This window comes from Pleurodeles waltl, chromosome 2_2 (assembly GCF_031143425.1).
Source record: "Pleurodeles waltl isolate 20211129_DDA chromosome 2_2, aPleWal1.hap1.20221129, whole genome shotgun sequence".
Taxonomy (NCBI): Eukaryota; Metazoa; Chordata; class Amphibia; order Caudata; family Salamandridae; genus Pleurodeles; species Pleurodeles waltl.
The window spans coordinates 498,378,318-498,405,059 of NC_090439.1; the positions used below are offsets into that span (position 1 = coordinate 498,378,318).

At 48.6% G+C, this 26,742-nt stretch overlaps 1 protein-coding gene across 1 annotated transcript in view; it reads right to left on the reverse strand.

The window, feature by feature from the left end:
• The window catches only part of USP14 (ubiquitin specific peptidase 14), a 372,282-nt gene that overhangs the window by 52,221 nt on the left and 293,319 nt on the right, over nucleotides 1-26,742 (reverse strand). The window contains exon 14 of the mRNA XM_069219990.1: nucleotides 5,113-5,167. Coding sequence (XP_069076091.1) covers nucleotides 5,113-5,167 — 55 coding nt within the window. The remainder of the gene's footprint in view (nucleotides 1-5,112; nucleotides 5,168-26,742) is intronic.

Sequence of the window (26,742 nt, forward strand, 5' to 3'; positions counted from 1 at the left end):
GGCAACAACCATGTTGGATAATATCCATTATACACTGGTCTGAGGTGATGTACCAACATGTGGGGGAAAAAAGGCTTGAAGGTATTCCCCCCCCCCCAATTCCCACACCCTTTAATCAGTGTTGTGCAGTCAGGGGAAGGGGGAGAAAGGGCAAGTCAGGGTTTGGTGGCAGTTGCAGCTCCTTTGGGGAGCCACCTTTCCCGCTGCCTTTGGTCTTATTGCCACTGTAGGACACTTTAAAGTACCCCCTGGGAGAGGACTGTTGTCCTTGGGTGCACAGTAAGATGTGGAGGCTTCACATGAGGTGGTCTTCGAGCCTCCAACATAGGGGGTGCAGTGAAAGGAGCTGCAAGGGGCAAGTGTCCAAAGCACTCCCATCGCTTTAGCAGTCTCGGTTTCCTTTAATTTTTTCCAGCATTTGGTCTACTTTTGGGCCAAAGAGATGCTGGCCATCAAAGGGCATGTTCAGCAGGGGTGGCTGAACTCCTGGTTTGAAGCTGGAGATAGAGCCCGGCATGGTGTTAGATATCTGCTGGCCCTCAGAGACTATCTTATGTCCCCTGTTCCTGTGTTCCTCTAGGAAGTATTGGAGGGGGTCCTCCATTTTGTCAAAGTGGGCACAGGCATATAAGCTAGCCATGTGCCATTGGTTGGCGGACTGCATGGCTACCCTTTTGCCTGCAGCATTCATGTGCTTGCTCTGTTTTTTACAGTGGCAGGGCAATCCAACGGGCCTGGGAATTGTCCCATTTACGAGCATTAATGACTACTAGGGAGTCAGTGGGAGTTCCTACTAGGAAGTGGAGTGACTTCTAGGGAATCCGTGGTAGGTGCCACAAATATGACTAGGGTCCGTAGGTGAAGTTTTATATATATATTTGTTAAGAAATTGGCTTAGACAGGGTCCTTAAATATGAAAGGTGTGTGGCATTACATGCCCTTAAGCATGAGGAGGTACAGAGTAGAGTGGTGAGTGTTTCCAAGAGTAAGTCCTCCTCTACGAGCTCAGTGTGAAGGGCCACATTGTGGAATAGGGTCTCTCTACCAACAAGCTCCTGATAGGATGTAGAATTGTCCAGAGGAACGGGATGGGCAGGGTACAGGTAGTACGATTCTCATGGATCGTCCTATGGTGGGATGTCATATGTATCGTCCCCTTCCCCCATGCCCGAGTGAGGAGACCCCTGGGGTGTGATATATTAAAGAGGTCCCCTGTAGATGTAGGTAGGTAACGTGAAGCCTGAGGAACAGGGTGAGGGGATGGTTGAGCGTGGGTAAAGGGATGGTCGCCCTATCTGCCTTCTTGCGCTGCTTTGCTGGAAGCCGAATATCCAAAGCTTTCCTCGAAGGACAGCTGGGGCTTTTAAGCTAGAGCAGCAGTAGAACCCAAAGGGCAGGAAGGATCCGGCCAGTATGGGAATGAATAACTAGGCGTTTCTGCCTTGCATCGATATCCTCTTGCAGGCTGTGGAGAATTGGTCCCATAGTGCCAGCACCAATATCGGATTTGCTTGTAAATGCCTAAGGTCTCAGCTCTGATGGTGCCTTCGGTTTTGTTGCAGGGTCTGATTGGCACCGAGGCAGATGTAGTAAGCATCAAAGTTCAGCTCTGTGCCAGAGTAGCTTGCACTGAAGGGGTCAGTTTTAAGCAGGTCTTCAGTGCAGAGCCGGAGCGGGGCTTCCGAAGTAGTTGGTCGGCGTCGACCATCGCCTGAAGGCAATTGTGGTTCGAAGGTCTGGCTCTGACATGCAAGAGTGGCTTTATGTCCTTTGGTGGTGGGCTGCTCGGCTTGAGAGCGGTGTCTTGGAGGAGGGTGTGCTGTACTCACAGACTGCAGGGCTGGCAGAAGACCCTAGATTTCCAGCTCAGAACATTCCTCAGGGGTAAAAATGTCTTCATCTGCAGCCGAGGGCTGTGGATGAATGTAGGAAGTTGGATCTGTATATACTATTTCAAAGTAAGAAGTAGTGTGCACAGAGTCCAAGGGTTCTCCTTAGAGGTAAGGTAGTGGCAAAATTATTCTAATGCTCTATTTTGTGGTAGTGTGGTCGAACAGTAGGCTTATCGGAGGGTAGTGTTAAGCATTTGTTGTACACACAGGCAATAAATGAGGAACACACACTCAAAGACTTACTCCAGGCCAATAGGTTTTTATATAAAAAAATATATTTTCTTAGGCTATTTTAAGAACCAAAGGTTCAAGATTTACAGTAAACACTTTAAATGTAAGGTACTTCACTTAGATACTTTAGGAACTTTGAATAAAAGCAATATCATATAGTCGTTGTAAAAATGGCAATAAGCTATTTTCACAGTGCAAAAATCAACAGTTCCTAGGGGAGATAAGTAAAGTTTAGATTAGGAGGTAAGTAAAACACTTAAGTCTCAGTTCTGAGGCATAGGCAGCCCACTGTTGATTGGGGGGACGGGGGACACACAAGTAGGCACACAAAACACATCCTCAGCGGCATAGGGGCGGCCGGGTGCAGTGTGCAAAGCAGGCATCGGGTTTTAGATAGGAAACAATGGAGGGATCCGAGGGTCAATCTAGCAGTGCAGGCAGGCACAGGGGGGGCTTCTCAGGACAGCCACCACCTGGGCTAGGCAGAGGGTCGGCTGGGGGTCACTCCTGCACTGAGGTTCGGTTCCTTCAGGTCCTGGGGGCTGTGGGTGCAGTGCTGGTTCCAGGTGTTGGGTCCCTTGTTACAGGCAGTAGCGGTCGGGGGAGCCTCTGGATTCTATCTGCAGGCATCGCTGTGGGGGGTAGGGGGGGTTCAGGGGGGTCGTCTCTGGCTACTCACGGGCTCGCAGTCACCGGGGAGTCCTCCCTGAGGTGTTGGTTCTCTGAATCTCGAGACGGGGGCGTTGGGTGCAGAGTGAGAAGTCTCACGCTTCCGGCGGGAAACATGCAGTCTTAGGAAGTTGCTTCTTTGTTGCAAAGAAGTAGCTGGTTTTGAACGGGCCGCTGTTCACAGGAGTTTCTTGGTCCTTTAGTCCACAGCAGTCCTCCTTGTTTCTTCAGGTTGCAGGAATCTGATTTCCTGGGATCTGGGGAGCCACTAAATACTGAATTTAAGGGTGTGTTTAGGTCTGGGAGGGCAGTAGCCAATGGCTACTGACCTGGAGGGTGGCTACACACCCTCTTCATCCCTAATCCTATTGGGGGAATCCTCCAAACTCAAGATGGAGGATTTCTAAATGTAGGGGTTACCTCAGCTAAGGACACCTTAGGGGCTGTGATGACTGGTGGGTGACTACTCCTTGTTTTCCCATTATCGCCTCCAGCCTTGCCGTCAAAAGTGGGGGCAGTGGCTGGAGGGGCGGGCATCGCTGGGTGCTGTAACAAAAGGGTTGAGCATTTGAGGCTCACCGTCAGGTGTTACAGTTCCTGCAGGGGGAGGTGAGAAGCACCTCCACCCAGTACAGGCTTTCTTCCTGGCCACAGAGTGACAAAGGCACTCTCTCCATGTGGCCAGCAACATGTCTGGTGTGTAGCAGGCTGGCAGAAACTGGTCAGCTTTCACTAGAAGTCGGGTTGGTATTCATGGGGCATCTCTAAGATGCCCTCTGGGTGTATATTACAATAAATTGCACACTGGCATCAGTGTGCATTTATTGTGCTGAGAAGTTTGATACCAAACGTCTCAGTTCTCAGTGTAGCCATTATGGAACTGTGGAGTTCGTGTTTGAAACTCCCAGACCATAAACTCTTATGGCTACCCTGCACTTACAATGTCTAAGGTTTTGCTTATACACTGTAGGGGCATAGTGCTCATGCACATATGCCCTCACCTGTGGTATAGTGCACCCTCCCTTAGGGCTGTAAGGCCTGCTAGAGGGGTGACATACCTTTGCCACAGGCAGTGTGAGGTTTGCATGGCACTCTGAGGGGAGTACCATGTCAACTTAGTCATTTTCTCCCCACCAGCACACACAAACTGTGAGGCAGTGTGCCTGTGCTGAATGAGGGGTCCCCAGGGTGCCATAAGTAATACTGCAGCCCTTAGAGACCTTCCCTGGCATCAGGGCCCTTGGTACCAGGGGTACCAGTTACCAGGGACCTACCTGAGTGACAGGGTTATGCCAATTGTGGAGACAAAGATACAGTTTAGGGAAAGAACACTGGTGCTGGGGCCTGGTTAGCAGGGTCCCAGCACACTTTCAAATCATAACTTCGCATCAGTAAAGCCAAAAAGTCAGGGGGTAACCATGCCAAGGAGGCATTTCCTTACAATGATGTTCTTCCCCTTGATGTCCTCTGGACCGAAGAAGTCTGGGATGTCATTGCTGCTCCTGTTGAAATCATGAGTCAACAAGCTAGACGGTTGCAGAGAGTCTCTTTGGATTGGAACGAACAGCAGGCAGCCTTGTTGTGCTCATGTGTGACACACAAATTACACACCTGATGGAGGTTGCGCTGTGAATATTGGTCACATGGCAACAAGGACAGTATCTCAAAGGTGTCCATTATATCACTGTTGAGGCATGGTGGAGAGACGGAGGTAGGCTCCGAACGGCAAGGCCCACGCGGGCTGTGATCAACTTGAACCCCACTTAAGCGAAGTAACAACCATCGACCGAAGACAAACAGGGGCGCGATTGAAGAACAATACAGACGGAGGGGAGGAACCACTGTAGACCAAAGAGGGCACTCCAATGGTAGCGACCCTTAGGATGGAAGCACATGTCCGAACAAGACAACAGAAAGGAAACACTGCAGCCAATGAGCATGCACATTACCAGCTAGAGGAGGAGTCACACTGTCTCATAACTTGAGACTTCTTAGAAGAAAAACAACTTGCACACATTTGGTCCAACACTAGATGGAAGGAGTATGCACAGCAAGTTTATCTACAACCACAATTGCCTCAAACAGAGTGCTATTTAAGGTAAGTAACATGTTCTTTTTAACCATTTTCAGAGCTCCTCAATTCCCAGTGCTAGAGAACATTCAACAAATGCAACACATCTAAAATACTAATGATAAAGTTGCGCTGTCAAACATCTCGAAATATAAACTGATATCTTAGGCTACAACAAATCTTATACCATTATCATGAGTCCATACGTAGAACTGTATTCAGTAAAAGGTCAGTAGAAGATCAACTCACCATCTGGAAAAGAAAATGGTTCATATTTTTTTTCTTTCAATGTGCCTTTCTTTGCCTAAGCGAGAATATAGAAAAATTATGTCGGGCATCATCAACAAACTTTACAAGTCATTCTGATACTTGCCTTTTAAAAGACTGCTTTACACATGAACTGTTTTCATGTGCTATACATGAACTGATCAATGGGTCATACGTATCAATATTCACCTAGTTATGCAACATACCATCACTAGTTCATCCTGTTAAAATCTTACCAGCAGGTAAGGTTTTCACAACATTTCAATCAACAATAAGAGGGTTAAATAGTTTATTTTTTCAATGTATCACGCCACACGTTTAATAGTTAGGTTGTGTAAATAGTCAAAATAAACAATTTTTGATAAGCAACCAAGTAAAACTGAAACACCAAATTTATAACATGTAAGCACATCCATTGATAAAATCCATACGTCTTGGCTCAGACTGCCAAACTGTTACCAAGCAATGACTGTATTGGTGTACCATACCTGCTGCTAAGTTAAGTGGCAGAACTACACAGCATAGAGGAAGTTAAATCTCCAGTCATGAGCCCAACAAAAAACATCCACTACAAAAAGTATTAAGAAAAAAACCCTCCATTTCTGCTAGTAAATCATAATGTATGTTGGTTAGCTATGTTGCATACAGAGCACTAGGAAATTAGCACGCTTAAAAACTTTAAATTTTTGCAAAAATAGGGAATTATTCGGACATATTTTTGAAACAATCACAGGTACTAAATTTAGGGAAGTAACAGTACACAGGTGGGAAGTGGAGCAGTTTTCAGATGGTAGTGTTTACAAGATTTTAACTGCAAGTGTTCTACATTTTTATCAGTGAACTTTTGGAAAACTCTAGACTCCTGGTCTTCACATCGTTTCAGAAGCTTTTTCCACTTATGAGTACCGTGAAACATGTCGAGCTGGTAAATCACAAGCATTGTTTATGAAGGAGCATACCCATCTAAACCTTTATTCACGGGCAACTCAAACCTCAGGAGATAAATGTATGTAAAATTACAACTATGTAGAAGATGGAGTATGGGAAGAATGCAATATCAAAGTGTCAAAAAAAAAAAAGTTACTTACCTTTGGTAGGGACCATTCTAAGGGAAATTCTATTGTATATTCTACTTATCTGTAGATTCCTCATCTGTTGGATATCCCCCAGCTCAAGACTCCATCTGGAACGTTTTCCATAGCCCTTCCACGAAGGCAGAGGGCACTGGCTCTACCTTTGAACAGGAAGTGACACCACCATGACATCAGTGGAACCATAAAGAACCCACCTCAGTGCCCCTAAATCAATTCCACATCCATTTACTCCATGCCCCTTAGAAGCAGAGAAGAGGAAATAACGATCAGTTGGAAACATTTGGTGCAACAATTGGTGTAGGAAGCTTTTTAATACCGCCTATGAACATCCTTCAGAACAAAGTGGTAGGTTGGACTGGCAAGGACTGTACAGGAAAACAGTTACTTCTGATGGATACTTCTACTGCAGATTCATCACCTGCTAACTACTGAATAGATTTGAAAGCAATACCTTTCACTGGTGGTGAGTCTTATGGAGAGGTGGAACTAAGAAATTCTGGAGCATTCTAAACAGTCGTCCATTCTCATCTCTGAATCCAAACAGTATGCTTGACCAAGGCATAACGAGAAGCTCATGTTGATGTATATAAAATGTCAACAACAGGAACTCCTTTGCTGAATGATGTGGTGGAGTGGGCCAGGATTCCCTTCAAAAGGCCCCTCCTGCCAAGGGCTAGCATATCTTCATACAGCGTATTATTCAACTGGACAGAGTCCTATTCTGGACTGTCATACACTTTTTTGGCTGCCTGTGTAACCTTCAAAGAGCAGGTCCTCGGACATGGCCCTCCCAATTTGTCTGCAGAGAAGCATGTGAAGGTCAGGAAAACTGTCACTGGCTACAACTCAATGACACACCTAGCCGAAGTAACAGCCACTAGAATAACTGTCTTGAACATCAGCAAGCACAACTGAGAACAGGCTCACCGGGAGCACACAAACCTGGAATCAAGATTCAAGTCCCATTAGGGCATCACAAAGAGAGTTGGAGGAAACTTGTGAATCAATCTTTTAAAAAACCTGATCCTGATAGGAGATTTGAAGAGGGACGGTCGGTCTGTAAGGCATTGAAATGCGACAAGGCAATGTATCGCTTGACCCTGGCCAAAGCACAGCCCTCCTGGACCAGTAAGATTGTGAAAAAAAGACCTCTGATCATGTAAACATTCAAAGAATCCACAATCTGCTCCACACAACAGGCGACAAATCTATTTCTTCTTCTGAAGCAGGCTGTCTTGGTGGAGGGGCAACAAGTCCACAGTAGTATGGCAAACACCTGCGGAGGCAATTGGAAGGAGCTCAGGTGTCCACACTCAATCTCCAGGCATAAAAGGTGGAGGCTCTGGAGTTGGGGTCAATCCAACTGGGAGAACAGGTATGCCCTCAGAAGTAGCTGGAGCAGGGCAAACAGATGTGGAGAAGGTCTGAGTACCACAACCTTCTCGGCCAGTCAAGGGGGCAATGAAGAGGACTTTGGTCTTGCCATAGCAAATCTTCCTCAGAATTCGAGGAATCAAGGGTATACAAGAAACTATTTAAAGTGGAAAGCTCTACCTTAACTGAAACGCATCCCTCCTGAATCTACGCAGAGGCACAGAACTGTTGGCAATAAGCTTGGTTATAGATAGCAAAGTGTTCCACATTGGCTGACTGGCTGGGCCTGGGGGACCCATATCAGTGGTGTGCATTGGCCCGCAACGTCCCCTCCCTAATATCGCCAACCGGCTCGGGCCCGGTGGCTCGCCCCGGCTGTGGCTGTAGATGGGAGCATCGGCTGCCATGCTGGCGGGTCAGTGGAAAGGGCGGCTTGAGACACAGGCCACTGCCCGCATCGACTGACTGAACGCAGGGGGCCCCATATCAGCGGTGCACTGCGGCCCCAGCGGGGGCTGAGGAGGGGAGAATCGGCTGCCGGGCCAGGCCTAGAGGCGCCTTCGTGGTGAGGCCTCCCGGAACACCCACTTTTTGAGGGAGGAACCGTGTGGCCACCCTGGCTGGGAGGTGAGGAGCTGCGGGCCCCTCCCAGGGGGTGGCGGATCATGGAGGGTTCAGACTAATTCTGGGTCCTGTAGCCGGATTGGGGCCGGAGAAACGGGTCCAAGGGGGGCCCAGTGACATCATCAGCAATGCTGGATACACTTACACGGCGGTCGTACCTGAGCAGCCTGGCACTGGCATTGGCATTGTCCCGCATTGGACACGCATAGACTGGTGGTGGTACTGACACCTCCCTAGCAGTATTGTAGTGTGTAGAGTACAAGCAGAAGAGCGTCTGCTGGCATAGCCTTGGGGACATGTGAAATCATCAACTGCCGTCTCAGACAGCCTGTGCCTGCAGCCCACCTCCTTGCGTCTTGGGGGGCTGTGCACGGCGGTGGGACGGCAGATCCTCCTGTGTTGTTACAGTGGCTGAACACGCTGTGCTCCCCGAGATTGGACTCTAACAAAGGCCCTGTAGACACCATTTGTAATCTGTCAGCCCATGAGTCGTCTAGAAAACGCCTGCTGGGGGGGGGACCCCAATAACAGGAGACCAAATGGGCAAACTGAAAACATCCAGGACTCCAGCGGTGGCAATGACTGCCACGGATATTCCGCCCGCAGTTTTGGAGGGGATATCTTATGCCCTGCAACAGATAGATACCACACTTCATAATCATACTTCACAATTTGAAAAAATACTACAGGCCATCTTAGACACTAAAACTTATCTAGAAACAAAGAACGATGCATTGACACAGGATGTTAACTTACTACCTGCGGATCACCGCAAACTGTTGAAAGAGTCAGCGAAACAGAGGCAGGCATAGCAGTGATGTGCCCAACAATAAAGGATCTGCAGGAGCACGTGAGACAGTTGAGCACAGACGTGACAGCATTACAATGCAGAGCGGAGGATGCGGAAGGGAGGTCAAGGCGCAACAATATCAGATTGGTGGGGTTTCTGGAACGTGTGGAAGGCACCAACGTGGAACTGTTCCTGGAACAGTGGCTCACTGACCTGCAAGACAAGGTGCCGAAATTCTTCTTAGTGGAGTGGGCTCAGAGTGCCACGCAGACCTCCGCCACCAGGGGCTCATCCAAGACCTTGGATCGATCGCCTTCTAAATTATCGTGATAGAGACCTAGTGCTCCAACTCTTTCGTACCCATGGGTCGGGGAAAATTCAAAGATGCAAACATCAGAGCCTATCCAGAGGTTCAAAAGAAGCGTAACTCCTTCTTCCTGATGAAACAACGTCTTCGGGAATATAACCTCAAGTATGCCCTATTGTTCCCTGCAAAATTGCAGGTGCAGGATGGCGCAAAAACTCATTCATGCCACCTGAGGACACCTGGATCTGGCTCCATGCCAAGGGCTTGGCCCAGCCGACACATAGGGAGGACACAGAGGAGCAGTGGTCGACCCCCAGGAAGAAACGCAAACGTCGCACAAGACAGAGCCAAACCATGCCGGCACAGGCTGTCAAGGAACAATCCTGTGTACTGCTTGATGCCACGCAGTTTGCAGCTAACCCATTCTCAACACTGCAGGAGTCTCCGGACTAAGATCTTGAGCGGGGAGATTGCAGTGACTCTGAAAATTCTATCCATGGGCTGTCACTCCCTCCCCGCTCAGCCTATATTTGAGACCAACATCCCTCATTAGAAAGGCTAACGTTCCCTGGGGCCCATCTGTTCAGCCTCAGGGGAGATAAGCTTATGCCAAATGGAACCCCAGGAGGTCAGCATTGAAACATTCTGAGGGAATTTTGCCCCCCTCATAGCTTGGGTTGGCTGGTGGGTCCAGTTCAACATCCGGTGCGCCGAGTGCTCGAGCCAACACACAAGGCACTCACCCCCGTGGTCTATTCCATATGGACCAGTTGACGCTCATGCCTGGTCTCAGGCTACGTTGTTTTGGCTTAGTGTTGTTGGTGAAGCACAGTCTTGGTCTTCTGTTAGATCTAATTTTGTTCCTATTTGAGTATGTTTTTTAAATTGTTTTGTTATTGCCACCATTCAATACTTGCAAGTTGGGAGTGGGGAGTAACAGCAGATAGATGAGCAGAAGCAATATCTCAAGAAGGGTGCAAATGAACCTCACCAACATAGAAAAAGGGTGGGTTGATGTGGGCCTAGGGCAGATTTGGATTCCTAAGTATGCATGGCCGCACAGACACAAGCCTTTATAACATGCTATAATGTGATCACATGGAATGTGCAGGGCATGGCTACACCACTCAAGAGATATCTTATTCATGCATATTTGAAGCGCCATCAGGTGCATATAGCTATGATACACAAAACATTTTTCAGAGGCCACCCTCGGGAAGCTGCGCTCTAGCTGGAAGGGACAAGTATTCGGTACCACATCATCATCCTTTGCGCGAGGTGTGGCAATATGGGTAGCACTTGGAGTGCCCTTCGTGGCAGACCGCACATAAATAGACTTTGATGGTCCGTACGTTGTAACTGAAGGCCACCTAGATGGTACACCACTGACACTAGTAGGTATATATGCATCCAATACTAACCAGGGGAGCTTTTTGAACACACTGACACCCAGTTTGTTTCGGGCTCCAACAAGGGACACAGTTTTGGGGTGGCGACTAATTGTGCACCTGATGTTGTACTAGATCGCTCCCTTGCCAAGCTGCTGACCACGCCAAGTAGGCACACCCACCTGGAGTTTGCAGCCTGGAGATCAGGAAGCGGATTACGCGATTTATGGCGACAGGGCAACCGGCAGAGCGAGAATGCTCTTTTTATTCCCTGGTCCACGACTTGCACACCAGAATAGACTTGATGTTGGCACCAACGTCTATGGTTCCAAAGGGTGCATAGCTCGACACACCTGGCTTGAACCATGCCTGATCACTGCCCTTTAAGGGTAGTCATGGGGTGAGGTAACCCTATCACAAAGATACCAATTTGGCACCTGCGAGTAGAAACATTATCTGACCCCTCCCCCCCTCCCCCCCTTTCCGTGAGGAGCTATCAGTATGCATATCTGTGAGAAAATGCCTTCCTTGGCATGGTTATCCCCTAACCTTTTGCCTTTTGTTGATGCAAGTTATGAATGAAAGTGTGCTGGGACCCTGCTCACAAGGCCCCAGCACCAGTGTTTTTTCCCTAAACTGTACCTTTGTTCCCACAATTGGCACAGCCCTGGCACACAGATAAAGTCCCTTGTAAATGGTACCCCTGGTACCAAGGGCCTTGTGGCCGGGGAAGGTCTCTAAGGGCTGCAGCATGTATTATGCCCCCCTAGGGGACCCTTCACTTAGCACGTGCACACTGCCTCACAGTTTGTGTGTGCTGGTGAGGAGAAAAAGACTAAGTGACATGGCACTCCCCTCAAGGTGCCAAGCCCACATCCCACTGCCTGTGGCATAGGTAAGTCACCCCTCTATCAGGCCTTACAGCCCTAAGGCAGGGTGCACTATATCACAGGTGAGGGCATAGCTGCGTGAGCAATATGCCCCTACAGTGTCTAAGCAAAACCTTAGACATTGTAAGTGCAGGGTAACCATAAAGACTACATGGGATTTATTGTAAAATACACCCAGAGGGCAACTTAGAGGTGCCCCCTGAATACCAGTCCAATTCCTAGTGCTAGGCTGACCAGTTACTACCAACCTGCCACAACCAGACGAGTTTCTGGCCACATGCGGTGAGTGCCTTTGTCACTCTGTGGCCACGAACAAACCCTGTACTGGGTGAAGATGCTTATCACCTCCCCCTGCAGGAACTGTAACACCTGGCAGTGAGTCTCAAAGGCTCATGCCTTTTGTTACAGCGCCCCAGGGCATCCCAGCTAGTGGAGATGACCGCCCCTCTGGCCAATGCCCCCACTTTTGGCGGCAAGGCAGAAGAACATAATGTGAAAAACAAGGAGGAGTCACCTACCAGTTAGGACAGCCTCTAAGGTGTCCTGAGCTGAAGTGATCCCTGCGCCTTTAGAAATCCTCCATCATGAGCTTAGAGGATTCCCCCAATAGGAATAGGGATGTGCCCCCCTCCCCTCAGGGAGGAGGCACGAAGAGGATGTAGCCACCCTCAAGGACAGTAGCCATTGGCTACTGCCCCCCAAACCTAAACACCGCCCTAAATTGAGTATTTAGGAGTGACCGTGAACCCAGGAAATCAGATTCCAGCAACCTGAAGAAAGAAGGGCTGCTGACCTGAAAGCCCTGCTGAGACGACGGAGACAACAACTGACCTTGTCCCAGCCCTACCGCCCTGTCTCCAGACTCCAAGAACCTGCACAGCGACGCAGCCGACAGGGACCAGCGACCTCTTAGGACTCGGAGGACTGTCCTGAACCTAAAGGACCAAGAAACTCCTGAGAACAGCGGTGTAAGGAAATGCCTCCTTGGCATGGTTGCCCCCTGACTTTTTGCCTTTGCTGATGCTATGTTTACAATTGAAAGTGTGCTGAGGCCTGCTAACCAGGCCCCAGCACCAGTGTTCTTTCCCTAACCTGTACTTTTGTATCCACAATTGGCAGACCCTGGCATCCAGATAAGTCCCTTGTAACTGGTACTTCTAGTACCAAGGGCCCTGATGCCAAGGAAGGTCTCTAAGGGCTGCAGCATGTCTTATGCCACCCTGGAGACCTCTCACTCAGCACAGACACACTGCTTGCCAGCTTGTGTGTGCTAGTGAGGACAAAACGAGTAAGTCGACATGGCACTCCCCTCAGGGTGCCATGCCAGCCTCTCACTGCCTATGCAGTATAGGTAAGACACCCCTCTAGCAGGCCTTACAGCCCTAAGGCAGGGTGCACTATACCATAGGTGAGGGTACCAGTGCATGAGCATGGTACCCCTACAGTGTCTAAACAAAACCTTAGACATTGTAAGTGCAGGGTAGCCATAAGAGTATATGGTCTGGGAGTTTGTCAAACACGAACTCCACAGCACCATAATGGCTACACTGAAAACTGGGAAGTTTGGTATCAAACTTCTCAGCACAATAAATGCACACTGATGCCAGTGTACATTTTATTGTAAAATACACCACAGAGGGCACCTTAGAGGTGCCCCCTAAAACTTAACCGACTGTCTGTGTAGGCTGACTAGTTCCAGCAGCCTGCCACACCAGAGACATGTTGCTGGCCCCATGGGGAGAGTGCCTTTGTCACTCTGAGGCCAGTAACAAAGCCTGCACTGGGTGGAGATGCTAACACCTCCCCCAGGCAGGAGCTGTGACACCTGGCGGTGAGCCTCAAAGGCTCACCCCTTTGTCACAGCCCAGCAGGGCACTCCAGCTTAGTGGAGTTGCCCGCCCCCTCCGGCCACGGCCCCCACTTTTGGCGGCAAGGCTGGAGGGAACAAAGAAAGCAACAAGGAGGAGTCACTGGCCAGTCAGGACAGCCTCTAAGGTGTCCTGAGCTGAGGTGACTCTGACTTTTAGAAATCCTCCATCTTGCAGATGGAGGATTCCCCCAATAGGGTTAGGATTGTGACCCCCTCCCCTTGGGAGGAGGCACAACGAGGGTGTACCCACCCTCAGGGCTAGTAGCCATTGGCTACTAACCCCCCAGACCTAAACACGCCCTTAAATTTAGTATTTAAGGGCTACCCTGAACCCTAGAAAATTAGATTCCTGCAACTACAAGAAGAAGGACTGCCTAGCTGAAAACCCCTGCAGCGGAAGACCAGAAGACGACAACTGCCTTGGCTCCAGAAACTCACCGGCCTGTCTCCTGCCTTCCAAAGATCCTGCTCCAGCGACGCCTTCCAAAGGGACCAGCGACCTCGACATCCTCTGAGGACTGCCCCTGCTTCGAAAAGACAAGAAACTCCCGAGGACAGCGGACCTGCTCCAAGAAAGGCTGCAACTTTGTTTCCAGCAGCCTTGAAAGAACCCTGCAAGCTCCCCGCAAGAAGCGTGAGACTTGCAACACTGCACCCGGCGACCCCGACTCGGCTGGTGGAGATCCAACACCTCAGGAGGGACCCCAGGACTACTCTGATACTGTGAGTACCAAAACCTGTCCCCCCTGAGCCCCCACAGCGCCGCCTGCAGAGGGAATCCCGAGGCTTCCCCTGACCGCGACTCTTTGAATCCAAAGTCCCGACGCCTGGGAGAGACCCTGCACCCGCAGCCCCCAGGACCTGAAGGACCGGACTTTCACTGGAGAAGTGACCCCCAGGAGTCCCTCTCCCTTGCCCAAGTGGAGGTTTCCCCGAGGAACCCCCCCTTGCCTGCCTGCAGCGCTGAAGAGATCCCGAGATCTCTCATAGACTAACATTGCGAACCCGACGCTGGTTTCTACACTGCACCCGGCCGCCCCCGCGCTGCTGAGGGTGAAATTTCTGTGTGGGCTTGTGTCCCCCCCGGTGCCCTACAAAACCCCTCTGGTCTGCCCTCCGAAGACGCGGGTACTTACCTGCAAGCAGACCGGAACCGGGGCACCCCCTTCTCTCCATTCTAGCCTATGTGTTTTGGGCACCACTTTGAACTCTGCACCTGACCGGCCCTGAGCTGCTGGTGTGGTGACTTTGGGGTTGCTCTGAACCCCCAACGGTGGGCTACCTTGGACCAAGAACTGAACCCTGTAAGTGTCCTACTTACCTGGTAAAACTAACAAAAACTTACCTCCCCCAGGAACTGTGAAAATTGCTCTAAGTGTCCACTTTTAAAACAGCTATTTGTCAATAACTTGAAAAGTATACATGCAATTTTTATGATTTGAAGTTCCTAAAGTACTTACCTGCAATACCTTTCGAATGAGATATTACATGTAGAATTTGAACCTGTGGTTCTTAAAATAAACTAAGAAAATATATTTTTCTATACAAAAACCTATTGGCTGGATTTGTCTCTGAGTGTGTGTACCTCATTTATTGTCTATGTGTAGGTACAACAAATGCTTAACACTACTCCTTGGATAAGCCTACTGCTCGACCACACTACCACAAAATAGAGCATTAGTATTATCTATTTTTACCACTATTTTACCTCTAAGGGGAACCCTTGGACTCTGTGCATGCTATTCCTTACTTTGAAATAGCACATACAGAGCCAACTTCCTACATTGGTGGATCAGCGGTGGGGTACAAGACTTTGCATTTGCTGGACTACTCAGCCAATACCTGATCACACGACAAATTCCAAAATTGTCATTAGAAATAGATTTTTGCAATTTGAAAAGTTTTCTAAATTCTTAAAAGACCTGCTAGGGCCTTGTGTTAGATCCTGGTTAGCATTTCTTTTAGAGTTTAAAAGTTTGTAAAAGTTTGAATTAGATTCTAGAACCAGTTGTAGATTCTTAAAAAGTATTCCAACTTTTAGAAGCAAAATGTCTAGCACAGATGTGACTGTGGTGGAACTCGACACCACACCTTACCTCCATCTTAAGATGAGGGAGCTAAGGTCACTCTGTAAAATAAAGAAAATAACAATGGGCCCCAAACCTACCAAAATACAGCTCCAGGAGCTTTTGGCAGAGTTTGAAAAGACCAACCCCTCTGAGGGTGGCAACTCAGAGGAAGAGGATAGTGACTTGGAGGAAAATTCCCCCCTACCAGTCCTATCTAGGGAGAACAGGGTCCCTCAAACCCTGACTCCTAAAATAATAGTCAGAGATGCTGGTTCCCTCACAGGAGAGACCAACACCTCTGAAATCACTGAGGATAGCCCCAGTGAAGAGGACATCCAGTTAGCCAGGATGGCCAAAAGATTGGCTTTGGAAAGACAGATCCTAGCCATAGAGAGGGAAAGACAAGAGATGGGCCTAGGACCCATCAATGGTGGCAGCAACATAAATAGGGTCAGAGATTCTCCTGACATGTTGAAAATCCCTAAAGGGATTGTAACTAAATATGAAGATGGTGATGACATCACCAAATGGTTCACAGCTTTTGAGAGGGCTTGTGTAACCAGAAAAGTGAACAGATCTCACTGGGGTGCTCTCCTTTGGGAAATGTTCACAGGAAAGTGTAGGGATAGACTCCTCACACTCTCTGGACAAGATGCAGAATCTTATGACCTCATGAAGGGTACCCTGATTGAGGGCTTTGGATTCTCCACTGAGGAGTATAGGATTAGATTCAGGGGGGCTCAAAAATCCTCGAGCCAGACCTGGGTTGACTTTGTAGACTACTCAGTGAAAACACTAGATGGTTGGATTCAAGGCAGTGGTGTAAGTAATTATGATGGGCTGTACAATTTATTTGTGAAAGAACACCTGTTAAGTAATTGTTTCAATGATAAACTGCATCAGCATCTGGTAGACCTAGGACCAATTTCTCCCCAAGAATTGGGAAAGAAGGCGGACCATTGGGTCAAGACAAGGGTGTCCAAGACTTCAACAGGGGGTGACCAAAAGAAAGGGGTCACAAAGACTCCCCAGGGGAAGAGTGATGAGACAACCAAAACTAAAAATAGTAAAGAGTCTTCTACAGGCCCCCAAAAACCTGCACAGGAGGGTGGGCCCAGAGCCTCTTCACAAAACAATGGGTACAAGGGTAAAAACTTTGATCCCAAAAAGGCCTGGTGTCATAGCTGTAAACAGCATGGACACCAAACTGGAGACAAGGCCTGTCCCAAGAAAGGTTCCACTCCAAACTCCCATCCAGGTAACACTGGTATGGCTAGTCTCCAAGTGGGATCAACAGTGTGCCCAGAGCAAATCAGGGTCCACACTGAAGCTACTCTAGTTTCTGAGGGTGGGGTGGATTTAGCCACACTAGCTGTCTGGCCGCCTAACATGCAAAAATACAGACAGCAACTCTTAATTAATGGGACTAGAATAGAGGGCCTGAGGGATACAGGTGCCAGTGTCACCATGGTGACAGAGAAACCGGTTTCCCCTGGCCAATACCTGACTGGAAAAACTTACACAGTCACCAACGCTGACAATCAGAGAAAAGTACATCCCATGGCAATGGTTACTTTAGAATGGGGAGGGGTCAATGGCCTGAAACAGGTGGTGGTCTCCTCAAATATCCCAGTGGACTGTCTGCTTGGAAATGACCTGGAGTCCTCAGCATGGGCTGAGGTAGAACTAAAAACCCATGCAGCAATGCTGGGTATCCCTGAACTGGTGTGTGTGAAAACAAGAGCACAGTGCAAGGCACAGGGTGAACAAGTAGTGCTGGAGTCTGGAAGAATGGCCCAGCCTACCAAGAGAACAGGAAAGTCAGTTGGGAAACCAACTGCAACACAGCAAAAGAAAGGGAACCTCTCTTCTCAGGAAGAAGTTCTGCCCTCTGAGGGAACTGAGCCTTTGGAGCTTGAACCTTATCAGGTTGAGCTCTTAGGCCCAGGGGGACCCTCAAGGGAGGAGCTGTGTAAGGGACAAGAAACCTGTCCCTCTCTTGAAGGCCTTAGGCAGCAAGCCGCTGAAGAGTCCAAAGGCAAGAAAAATGGAACACATAGGGTCTATTGGGAAGATGGACTCCTGTACACTGAGGCCAGAGACCCCAAACCTGGTGCCACTAGGAGAGTGGTAGTGCCTCAGCTGTTCAGGAAGTTCATCCTAACATTGGCCCAGGACATTCCCCTTGCTGGACATTTGGGACAAACCAAGACGTGGGAGAGGTTAGTCAACCACTTCTACTGGCCCAATATGTCCAACATGGTTAAGGAGTTTTGCCTCTCCTGCCCCACCTGTCAAGCCAGTGGTAAGACAGGTGGGCATCCAAAGGCCCCCCTCATTCCACTTCCAGTGGTGGGGGTTCCCTTTGAAAGAGTGGGTGTGGACATAGTTGGTCCACTAGAACCTCCCACAGCCTCAGGAAATATGTATATCCTGGTAGTAGTGGATCATGCTACCAGGTATCCTGAAGCTATTCCCCTTAGGTCGACTACTGCCCCTGCAGTAGCCAAGGCCCTCATTGGTATCTTTACCAGAGTGGGTTTCCCTAAGGAGGTGGTGTCTGACAGAGGTACCAACTTCATGTCAGCATACCTAAAGCACATGTGGAATGAGTGTGGGGTGACTTATAAATTCACTACACCATACCATCCACAAACTAATGGCTTGGTTGAGAGATTCAACAAGACATTAAAAGGCATGATCATGGGGCTCCCAGAAAAACTCAAAAGGAGATGGGATGTCCTCTTGCCATGTCTGCTTTTCGCTTACAGAGAGGTGCCACAGAAGGGAGTAGGATTCTCACCCTTTGAACTTCTGTTTGGTCATCCTGTAAGAGGACCACTTGCTCTTGTTAAAGAAGGCTGGGAGAGACCTCTCCATGAGCCTAAACAAGACATAGTGGACTATGTACTTGGCCTTCGCTCTAGAATGGCAGAGTACATGGAAAAGGCAACCAAAAACCTTGAGGCCAGCCAACAGCTCCAGAAGTTTTGGTATGACCAAAAGGCTGCACTGGTTGAGTTCCAACCAGGGCAGAAAGTCTGGGTTCTGGAGCCTGTGGCTCCCAGGGCACTCCAGGACAAATGGAGTGGCCCTTACCCAGTACTAGAAAGGAAGAGTTAGGTCACCTACCTGGTGGACCTGGGCACAAGCAGGAGCCCCAAGAGGGTGATCCATGTGAACCGCCTTAAGCTCTTCCATGACAGGGCTGATGTCAATCTGTTGATGGTAACAGATGAGGATCAGGAGGCAGAGAGTGAACCTCTCCCTGATCTTCTGTCATCAGACCCAAAAGATGGCACAGTAGATGGAGTGATCTACTCAGACACCCTCTCTGGCCAACAGCAAGCTGATTGTAGGAGAGTCCTACAACAGTTTCCTGAACTCTTCTCCTTAACCCCTGGTCAGACACACCTGTGTACCCATGATGTGGACACAGGAGACAGCATGCCTGTCAAGAACAAAATCTTTAGACAATCTGACCATCTTAAGGAAAGCATCAAGGTGGAAGTCCACAAGATGCTGGAATTGGGAGTAATTGAGCGCTCTGACAGCCCCTGGGCTAGCCCAGTGGTCTTAGTCCCCAAACCTCACACCAAAGATGGAAAGAAAGAGATGAGGTTTTGTGTGGACTACAGAGGGCTCAATTCTGTCACCAAGACGGATGCTCATCCAATTCCAAGAGCTGATGAGCTCATAGATAAATTAGGTGCTGCCAAATTCTTAAGTACCTTTGACTTGACAGCAGGGTACTGGCAAATAAAAATGGCACCTGGAGCAAAAGAGAAAACAGCATTCTCCACACCTGATGGGCATTATCAGTTTACTGTTATGCCCTTTGGTTTAAAGAATGCCCCTGCCACCTTCCAAAGGTTGGTGAATCAAGTCCTTGCTGGCTTGGAGTCCTTTAGCACAGCTTATCTTGATGATATTGCTGTCTTTAGCTCCACCTGGCAGGATCACCTGGTCCACCTGAAGAAGGTTTTGAAGGCTCTGCAATCTGCAGGCCTCTCTATCAAGGCATCCAAATGCCAGATAGGGCAGGGAACTGTGGTTTACTTGGGCCACCTTGTAGGTGGAGGCCAAGTTCAGCCACTCCAACCCAAGATCCAGACTATTCTGGACTGGGTAGCTCCAAAAACCCAGACTCAAGTCAGGGCATTCCTTGGCTTGACTGGGTATTACAGGAGGTTTGTGAAGGGATATGGATCCATTGTGACAGCCCTCACTGAACTCACCTCCAAGAAAATGCCCAAGAAAGTGAACTGGACTGTGGAATGCCAACAGGCCTTTGACACCCTGAAACAAGCAATGTGCTCAGCACCAGTTCTAAAAGCTCCAGATTATTCTAAGCAGTTCATTGTGCAGACTGATGCCTCTGAACATGGGATAGGGGTAGTTTTGTCCCAAACAAATGATGATGGCCTTGACCAGCCTGTTGCTTTCATTAGCAGGAGGTTACTCCCCAGGGAGCAGCGTTGGAGTGCCATTGAGAGGGAGGCCTTTGCTGTGGTTTGGTCCCTGAAGAAGCTGAGACCATACCTCTTTGGGACTCACTTCCTAGTTCAAACTGACCACAGACCTCTCAAATGGCTGATGCAAATGAAAGGTGAAAATCCTAAACTGTTGAGGTGGTCCATCTCCCTACAGGGAATGGACTTTATAGTGGAACACAGACCTGGGACTGCCCATGCCAATGCAGATGGCCTTTCCAGGTTCTTCCACTTAGAAAATGAAGACTCTCTTGGGAAAGGTTAGTCTCATCCTCTTTCGTTTGGGGGGGGGGGTTGTGTAAGGAAATGCCTCCTTGGCATGGTTGCCCCCTGACTTTTTGCCTTTGCTGATGCTATGTTTACAATTGAAAGTGTGCTGAGGCCTGCTAACCAGGCCCCAGCACCAGTGTTCTTTCCCTAACCTGTACTTTTGTATCCACAATTGGCAGACCCTGGCATCCAGATAAGTCCCTTGTAACTGGTACTTCTAGTACCAAGGGCCCTGATGCCAAGGAAGGTCTCTAAGGGCTGCAGCATGTCTTATGCCACCCTGGAGACCTCTCACTCAGCACAGACACACTGCTTGCCAGCTTGTGTGTGCTAGTGAGGACAAAACGAGTAAGTCGACATGGCACTCCCCTCAGGGTGCCATGCCAGCCTCTCACTGCCTATGCAGTATAGGTAAGACACCCCTCTAGCAGGCCTTACAGCCCTAAGGCAGGGTGCACTATACCATAGGTGAGGGTACCAGTGCATGAGCATGGTACCCCTACAGTGTCTAAACAAAACCTTAGACATTGTAAGTGCAGGGTAGCCATAAGAGTATATGGTCTGGGAGTTTGTCAAACACGAACTCCACAGCACCATAATGGCTACACTGAAAACTGGGAAGTTTGGTATCAAACTTCTCAGCACAATAAATGCACACTGATGCCAGTGTACATTTTATTGTAAAATACACCACAGAGGGCACCTTAGAGGTGCCCCCTAAAACTTAACCGACTGTCTGTGTAGGCTGACTAGTTCCAGCAGCCTGCCACACCAGAGACATGTTGCTGGCCCCATGGGGAGAGTGCCTTTGTCACTCTGAGGCCAGTAACAAAGCCTGCACTGGGTGGAGATGCTAACACCTCCCCCAGGCAGGAGCTGTGACACCTGGCGGTGAGCCTCAAAGGCTCACCCCTTTGTCACAGCCCAGCAGGGCACTCCAGCTTAGTGGAGTTGCCCGCCCCCTCCGGCCACGGCCCCCACTTTTGGCGGCAAGGCTGGAGGGAACAAAGAAAGCAACAAGGAGGAGTCACTGGCCAGTCAGGACAGCCCCTAAGGTGTCCTGAGCTGAGGTGACTCTGACTTTTAGAAATCCTCCATCTTGCAGATGGAGGATTCCCCCAATAGGGTTAGGATTGTGACCCCCTCCCCTTGGGAGGAGGCACAACGAGGGTGTACCCACCCTCAGGGCTAGTAGCCATTGGCTACTAACCCCCCAGACCTAAACACGCCCTTAAATGAAAATGTCACTTACCCAGTGTACATCTGTTCGTGGCATCAGTCGCAGTAGATTCGCATGTTCTGCAATAGCTCGCCATCTGGTGTTGGGCCGGAGTGTTACAAGTTGTTTTTCTTCGAAGAAGTCTTTCGAGTCACGGGACCGAGTGACTCCTCCTTTTGTCTCCATTGCGCATGGGCGTCGACTCCATCTTCGATTGTTTTTCCCCGCAGAGGGTGAGGTAGGAGTTGAATTGTAGTAATAGTGCCCATGCAATGGAGTGACTAAGTATGCACCTATTTAAGGTTGAGATGATACATATATAAATAATTGAAGGTAACTTCCAAACTGCTACAGGCTCCCGGGGAGGCGGGTGGGCACATGCAAATCATACTGCGACTGATGCCACGAACAGATGTACACTGGGTAAGTGACATTTTCAGTTCGATGGCATCTGTCGCTGTAGATACGCATGTTCTGCATAGACTAGTAAGCAGTTATTTCCCCAAAAAGCGGTGGATCAGCCTGTAGGAGTGGAAGTAGTCTGAAATAATGTTCTTAATACGGCTTGACCTACTGTGGCTTGTTGTGCGGATAACACGTCTACACAGTAGTGCTTGGTGAATGTGTGAGGCGTAGACCATGTGGCTGCCTTACATATTTCTTGCATTGGGATGTTTCCTAGAAAGGCCATGGTAGCACCTTTCTTTCTGGTTGAGTGTGCCCTTGGTGTAATGGGCAGCTGTCGTTTAGCTTTAAGGTAGCAGATTTGGATGCATTTAACTATCCATCTGGCTATACCTTGTTTTGAAATTGGGTTTCCAGCATGAGGTTTTTGAAATGCAATAAAGAGTTGTTTAGTCTTTCTGATGTTTTTTGTTCTGTCAATGTAATACATCAATGCTCTTTTGACATCTAATGTATGTAGTGCCCTTTCAGCTACGGTATCTGGCTGTGGAAAGAACACTGGAAGTTCCACTGTTTGATTTAGATGGAACGGTGAAATAACCTTTGGCAAAAATTTAGGATTGGTCCTTAGGACGACTTTATTTTTGTGTAGTTGTATAAAAGGTTCCTGTATTGTAAACGCCTGAATCTCGCTTACTCTTCTTAGGGAAGTAATGGCGATGAGAAATGCCACCTTCCAGGTTAGGAACTGTATGTCGCAGGAGTGCATGGGTTCAAAAGGTGGACCCATAAGTCTAGTTAGGACAACATTTAGGTTCCATGAAGGAACAGGTGGTGTTCTTGGTGGTATAATTCTCCTAAGGCCCTCCATGAATGCTTTAATGACTGGTATCTTATATAGGGAAGTTGAATAGGTAGTTTGCAGGTATGCAGATATTGCTGCAAGGTGTATTTTAATGGAAGAGAAAGCTAGGTTAGATTTTTGTAAGTGAAGCAAGTAACCCACTACATGTTCTGGAGTTGTGTGTAATGGTTGTATTTGATTAATATGGCAGTAGCAAACAAACCGCTTCCATTTACTTGCATAGCAGTGCCTGGTGGATGGCCTTCTGGCTTGTTTTATGACTTCCATACATTCTTGGGTAAGTTGTAAGTGCCCGAATTCTAGGATTTCAGGAGCCAGATTGCTAGATTCAGCGATGCTGGATCTGGGTGTCTGATCTTTTGGTTGTGCTGTGTCAACAGATCTGGCCTGTTGGGCAATTTGATGCAGGGTACCACTGATAGGTCTAGCAGCGTTGTGTACCAGGGTTGCCTTGCCCAAGTTGGTGCTATCAATATGAGTTTGAGTTTGCTTTGACTGAGTTTGTTTACCAGGTAAGGAAGGAGAGGGAGAGGAGGAAAAGCGTAAGCAAATATCCCTGACCAGTTCATCCATAGGGCATTGCCTTGGGATTGTTCGTGTGGGTATCTGGATGCAAAGTTTTGGCATTTTGCGTTCTCCCTTGTCGCAAACAAGTCTATCTGAGGTGTTCCCCAGAGTTTGAAATAAGTGTTCAGAATTTGGGGGTGAATTTCCCATTCGTGGACCTGTTGGTGATCTCGAGAGAGATTGTCTGCGAGTTGATTTTGGATCCCTGGTATAAACTGTGCTATTAGGCGAATTTGGTTGTGAATTGCCCAATGCCAAATCTTTTGTGCTAGCAGGCTTAACTGCGTGGAGTGCGTCCCCCCCTGCTTGTTTAGATAATACATTGTTGTCATGTTGTCTGTTTTGACGAGAATGTATTTGTGAACTATTATTGGTTGGAAAGCTTTTAGTGCTTGAAAAACTGCTAGAAGTTCTAGGTGATTGATATGCAGTTTTGTTTGATGTACGTTCCATTGTCCTTGTATGCTGTGTTGATCGAGGTGTGCTCCCCACCCTGTCATGGAAGCATCTGTTGTTATTACGTATTGTGGCACTGGGTCTTGGAAAGGCCGCCCCTTGTTTAAATTTATGTTGTTCCACCACAGAAGCGAGAGGTAAGTTTGGCGGTCTATTAACACCAGATCTAGAAGGTGACCCTGTGCTTGAGACCACTGTGATGCTAGGCATTGTTGTAAGGGCCTCATGTGCAGTCTTGCGTTTGGGACAATGGCTATGCATGAAGACATCATGCCTAGGAGTTGTAATACTATCTTTGCCTGTATCTTTTGTGTTGGATACATGCGTTGTATGATGGTGTTGAAATTTAGAATTCTTTGTGGACTTGGAGTGGCTACTCCCTTTGATGTGTCTATTATGGCTCCTAGGTATTGTTGTACCTTGCGCGGCAGAATGTTGGATTTTGTAAAGTTGACGGTGAACCAGAGTTTGAAGAGGGTTTGTATGATCTGATTTGTGTGATTTGAGCACTGTATGAACGAATGGGCCTTGATTAGCCAGTCGTCCAAATATGGGAACACATGTATTTGCTGCCTTCTTATGTGTGCAGCGACTACCGCTAGACATTTGGTAAAGACTCTTGGTGCGGTTGTTAATCCGAAAGGCAGTACCTTGAATTGGTAATGTATTCCTTTGAATACAAACCTTAGGTATTTCCTGTGCGATGGGTGTATTGGTATATGGAAATAAGCATCCTTGAGGTCTAAAGTTGCCATGTAGTCGTGTAGTTTTAGCAATGGCAATACTTCTTGTAGTGTGACCATGTGGAAGTGGTCTGATTTGATGAAAGTGTTCACTACTCTGAGGTCTAGGATTGGTCTCAGCGTTTTGTCCTTCTTTGGTATCAGAAAGTACAGTGAGTAAACTCCTGTGTTTATTTGTGTGTTTGGCACTAATTCGATTGCATTCTTTTGCAATAGTGCCTGCACTTCTATCTCCAGGAGATTGGAATGGTGTGTTGTTAAATTTTGTGCTTTTGGTGGTATGTTTGGAGGGAATTGTAGAAATTCTATGCAATAACCATGTTGGATAATTGCTAGAACCCAAGTGTCTGTAGTGATTTCCTCCCATGCTTTGTAATAATGACCTATTCTTCCCCCCACTGGTGTTGTGTGGAGGGGGTGAGTGACATGTGAGTCACTGTTTAGTAGTAGGGGTTTTGGGGCTTTGAAATCTTCCTCTATTTCTAGGGAATTGCCCTCCTCTATATTGTCCCCGAAAACCTCCTTTATACTGTCCCTGGTAACTGGACGGTGTGGCTTGTGAGGTGCTGGCTTGTGTGCTCTGACCCCGAAACCCCCCTCGAAAGGGCGTTTTACGGAATGTGCTGTAATTCCCTCTGCTCTGCGGGGAGTAGAGTGCGCCCATGGCTTTGGCAGTGTCCGTATCTTTTTTTTAGTTTCTCAATCGCTGTGTCCACTTCTGGACCGAACAGTTCTTTTTCATTAAAAGGCATATTGAGCACTGCTTGTTGAATCTCTGGTTTAAATCCAGACGTTCGGAGCCATGCATGCCTTCTGATAGTTACAGATGTATTAATTGTCCGTGCAGCTGTATCTGCAGCGTCCATGGAGGAGCGGATCTGGTTGTTGGAAATGGTCTGTCCCTCCTCAACCACTTGTTTTGCCCTATTTTGTAAGTCCTTGGGCAGATGTTCAATGAGATGTTGCATCTCGTCCCAGTGGGCTCTGTCATAGCGCGCAAGTAGTGCCTGGGAGTTCGCGATGCGCCACTGGTTTGCAGCTTGTGCTGCGACTCTTTTACCAGCTGCATCGAACTTGCGGCTTTCTTTATCTGGGGGTGGTGCATCTCCAGATGTGTGAGAGTTGGCCCTTTTCCTAGCTGCTCCTACAACGACAGAGTCTGGTGGCAGCTGTGTAGTGATGAAAACCGGGTCTGTAGGAGGCGCCTTATACTTTTTTTCCACCCTTGGTGTGATTGCCCTACTTTTGACCGGCTCCTTAAAGATGTCTTTTGCGTGCCGGAGCATACCAGGGAGCATAGGCAGGCTTTGGTATGAGCTGTGGGTGGAGGAGAGTGTGTTGAATAAAAAATCATCCTCGACCTGTTCTGAGTGGAGGCTTACGTTGTGAAAGTGTGCTGCTCTAGCCACCACTTGAGAATACGCGGTGCTGTCTTCTGGTGGAGATGGCTTCGTAGGGTATGCCTCCGGACTGTTATCTGACACTGGGGCGTCGTATAGGTCCCATGCGTCCTGATCTTGGTCACCCTGGCTCATGGTGGTGTGAGCTGGGGAGTGTGATGGAGTTTGTGCTGGTGAGACGTTAATCACGGGCGGAGGAGAGGGTGGTGGGGTAACTCTTTTCACCACTTTTGGTTGTGGTGTCTGTTCAGTCTGGAACTCCAACCTTCTCTTTCTCCTAATGGGGGGAAGGGTGCTTATTTTTCCTGTCCCCTGCTGTATGAAGATACGCTTTTGCGTATGGTCCACATCAGTTGCTTGTAGCTCTTCCTCAAACCTATGCTTCTGCATTTGGGAGGTTAGCGAGTGCTCTTCTGTATAAGAGCCTGAAGCTGGGTCGCTTGCAGTTTGTTTCGGCATCGAAACCCTGTCTGCGTGTTTTTTCGGCTCCGAGGTGACTTTTTTCTTTTTCGGGGCCGAAACCTCTCGGCGTCGATCTGTTTCGGTGCCGCTGTCTCGGCGTCGAGCCGTGTCCACACCGGCATCTCGGTGTCGAGGCTTGTCTCCAGCACTTTCTCGGTCCCGAGAAGGCTGCGTGCCGGTGTCTCGACCGGAGTCGGACGATCTCGGCACTGTTTGGGCCTTTTTCGGTGCCGACGGTCGGTCACCGAATTTATGGGTGGAGCCATGGCCGGATGGCAGTGGCGTCCCCTGGGCCTTGTAAATGTTTCTCTGTGTGGTTTTCGACG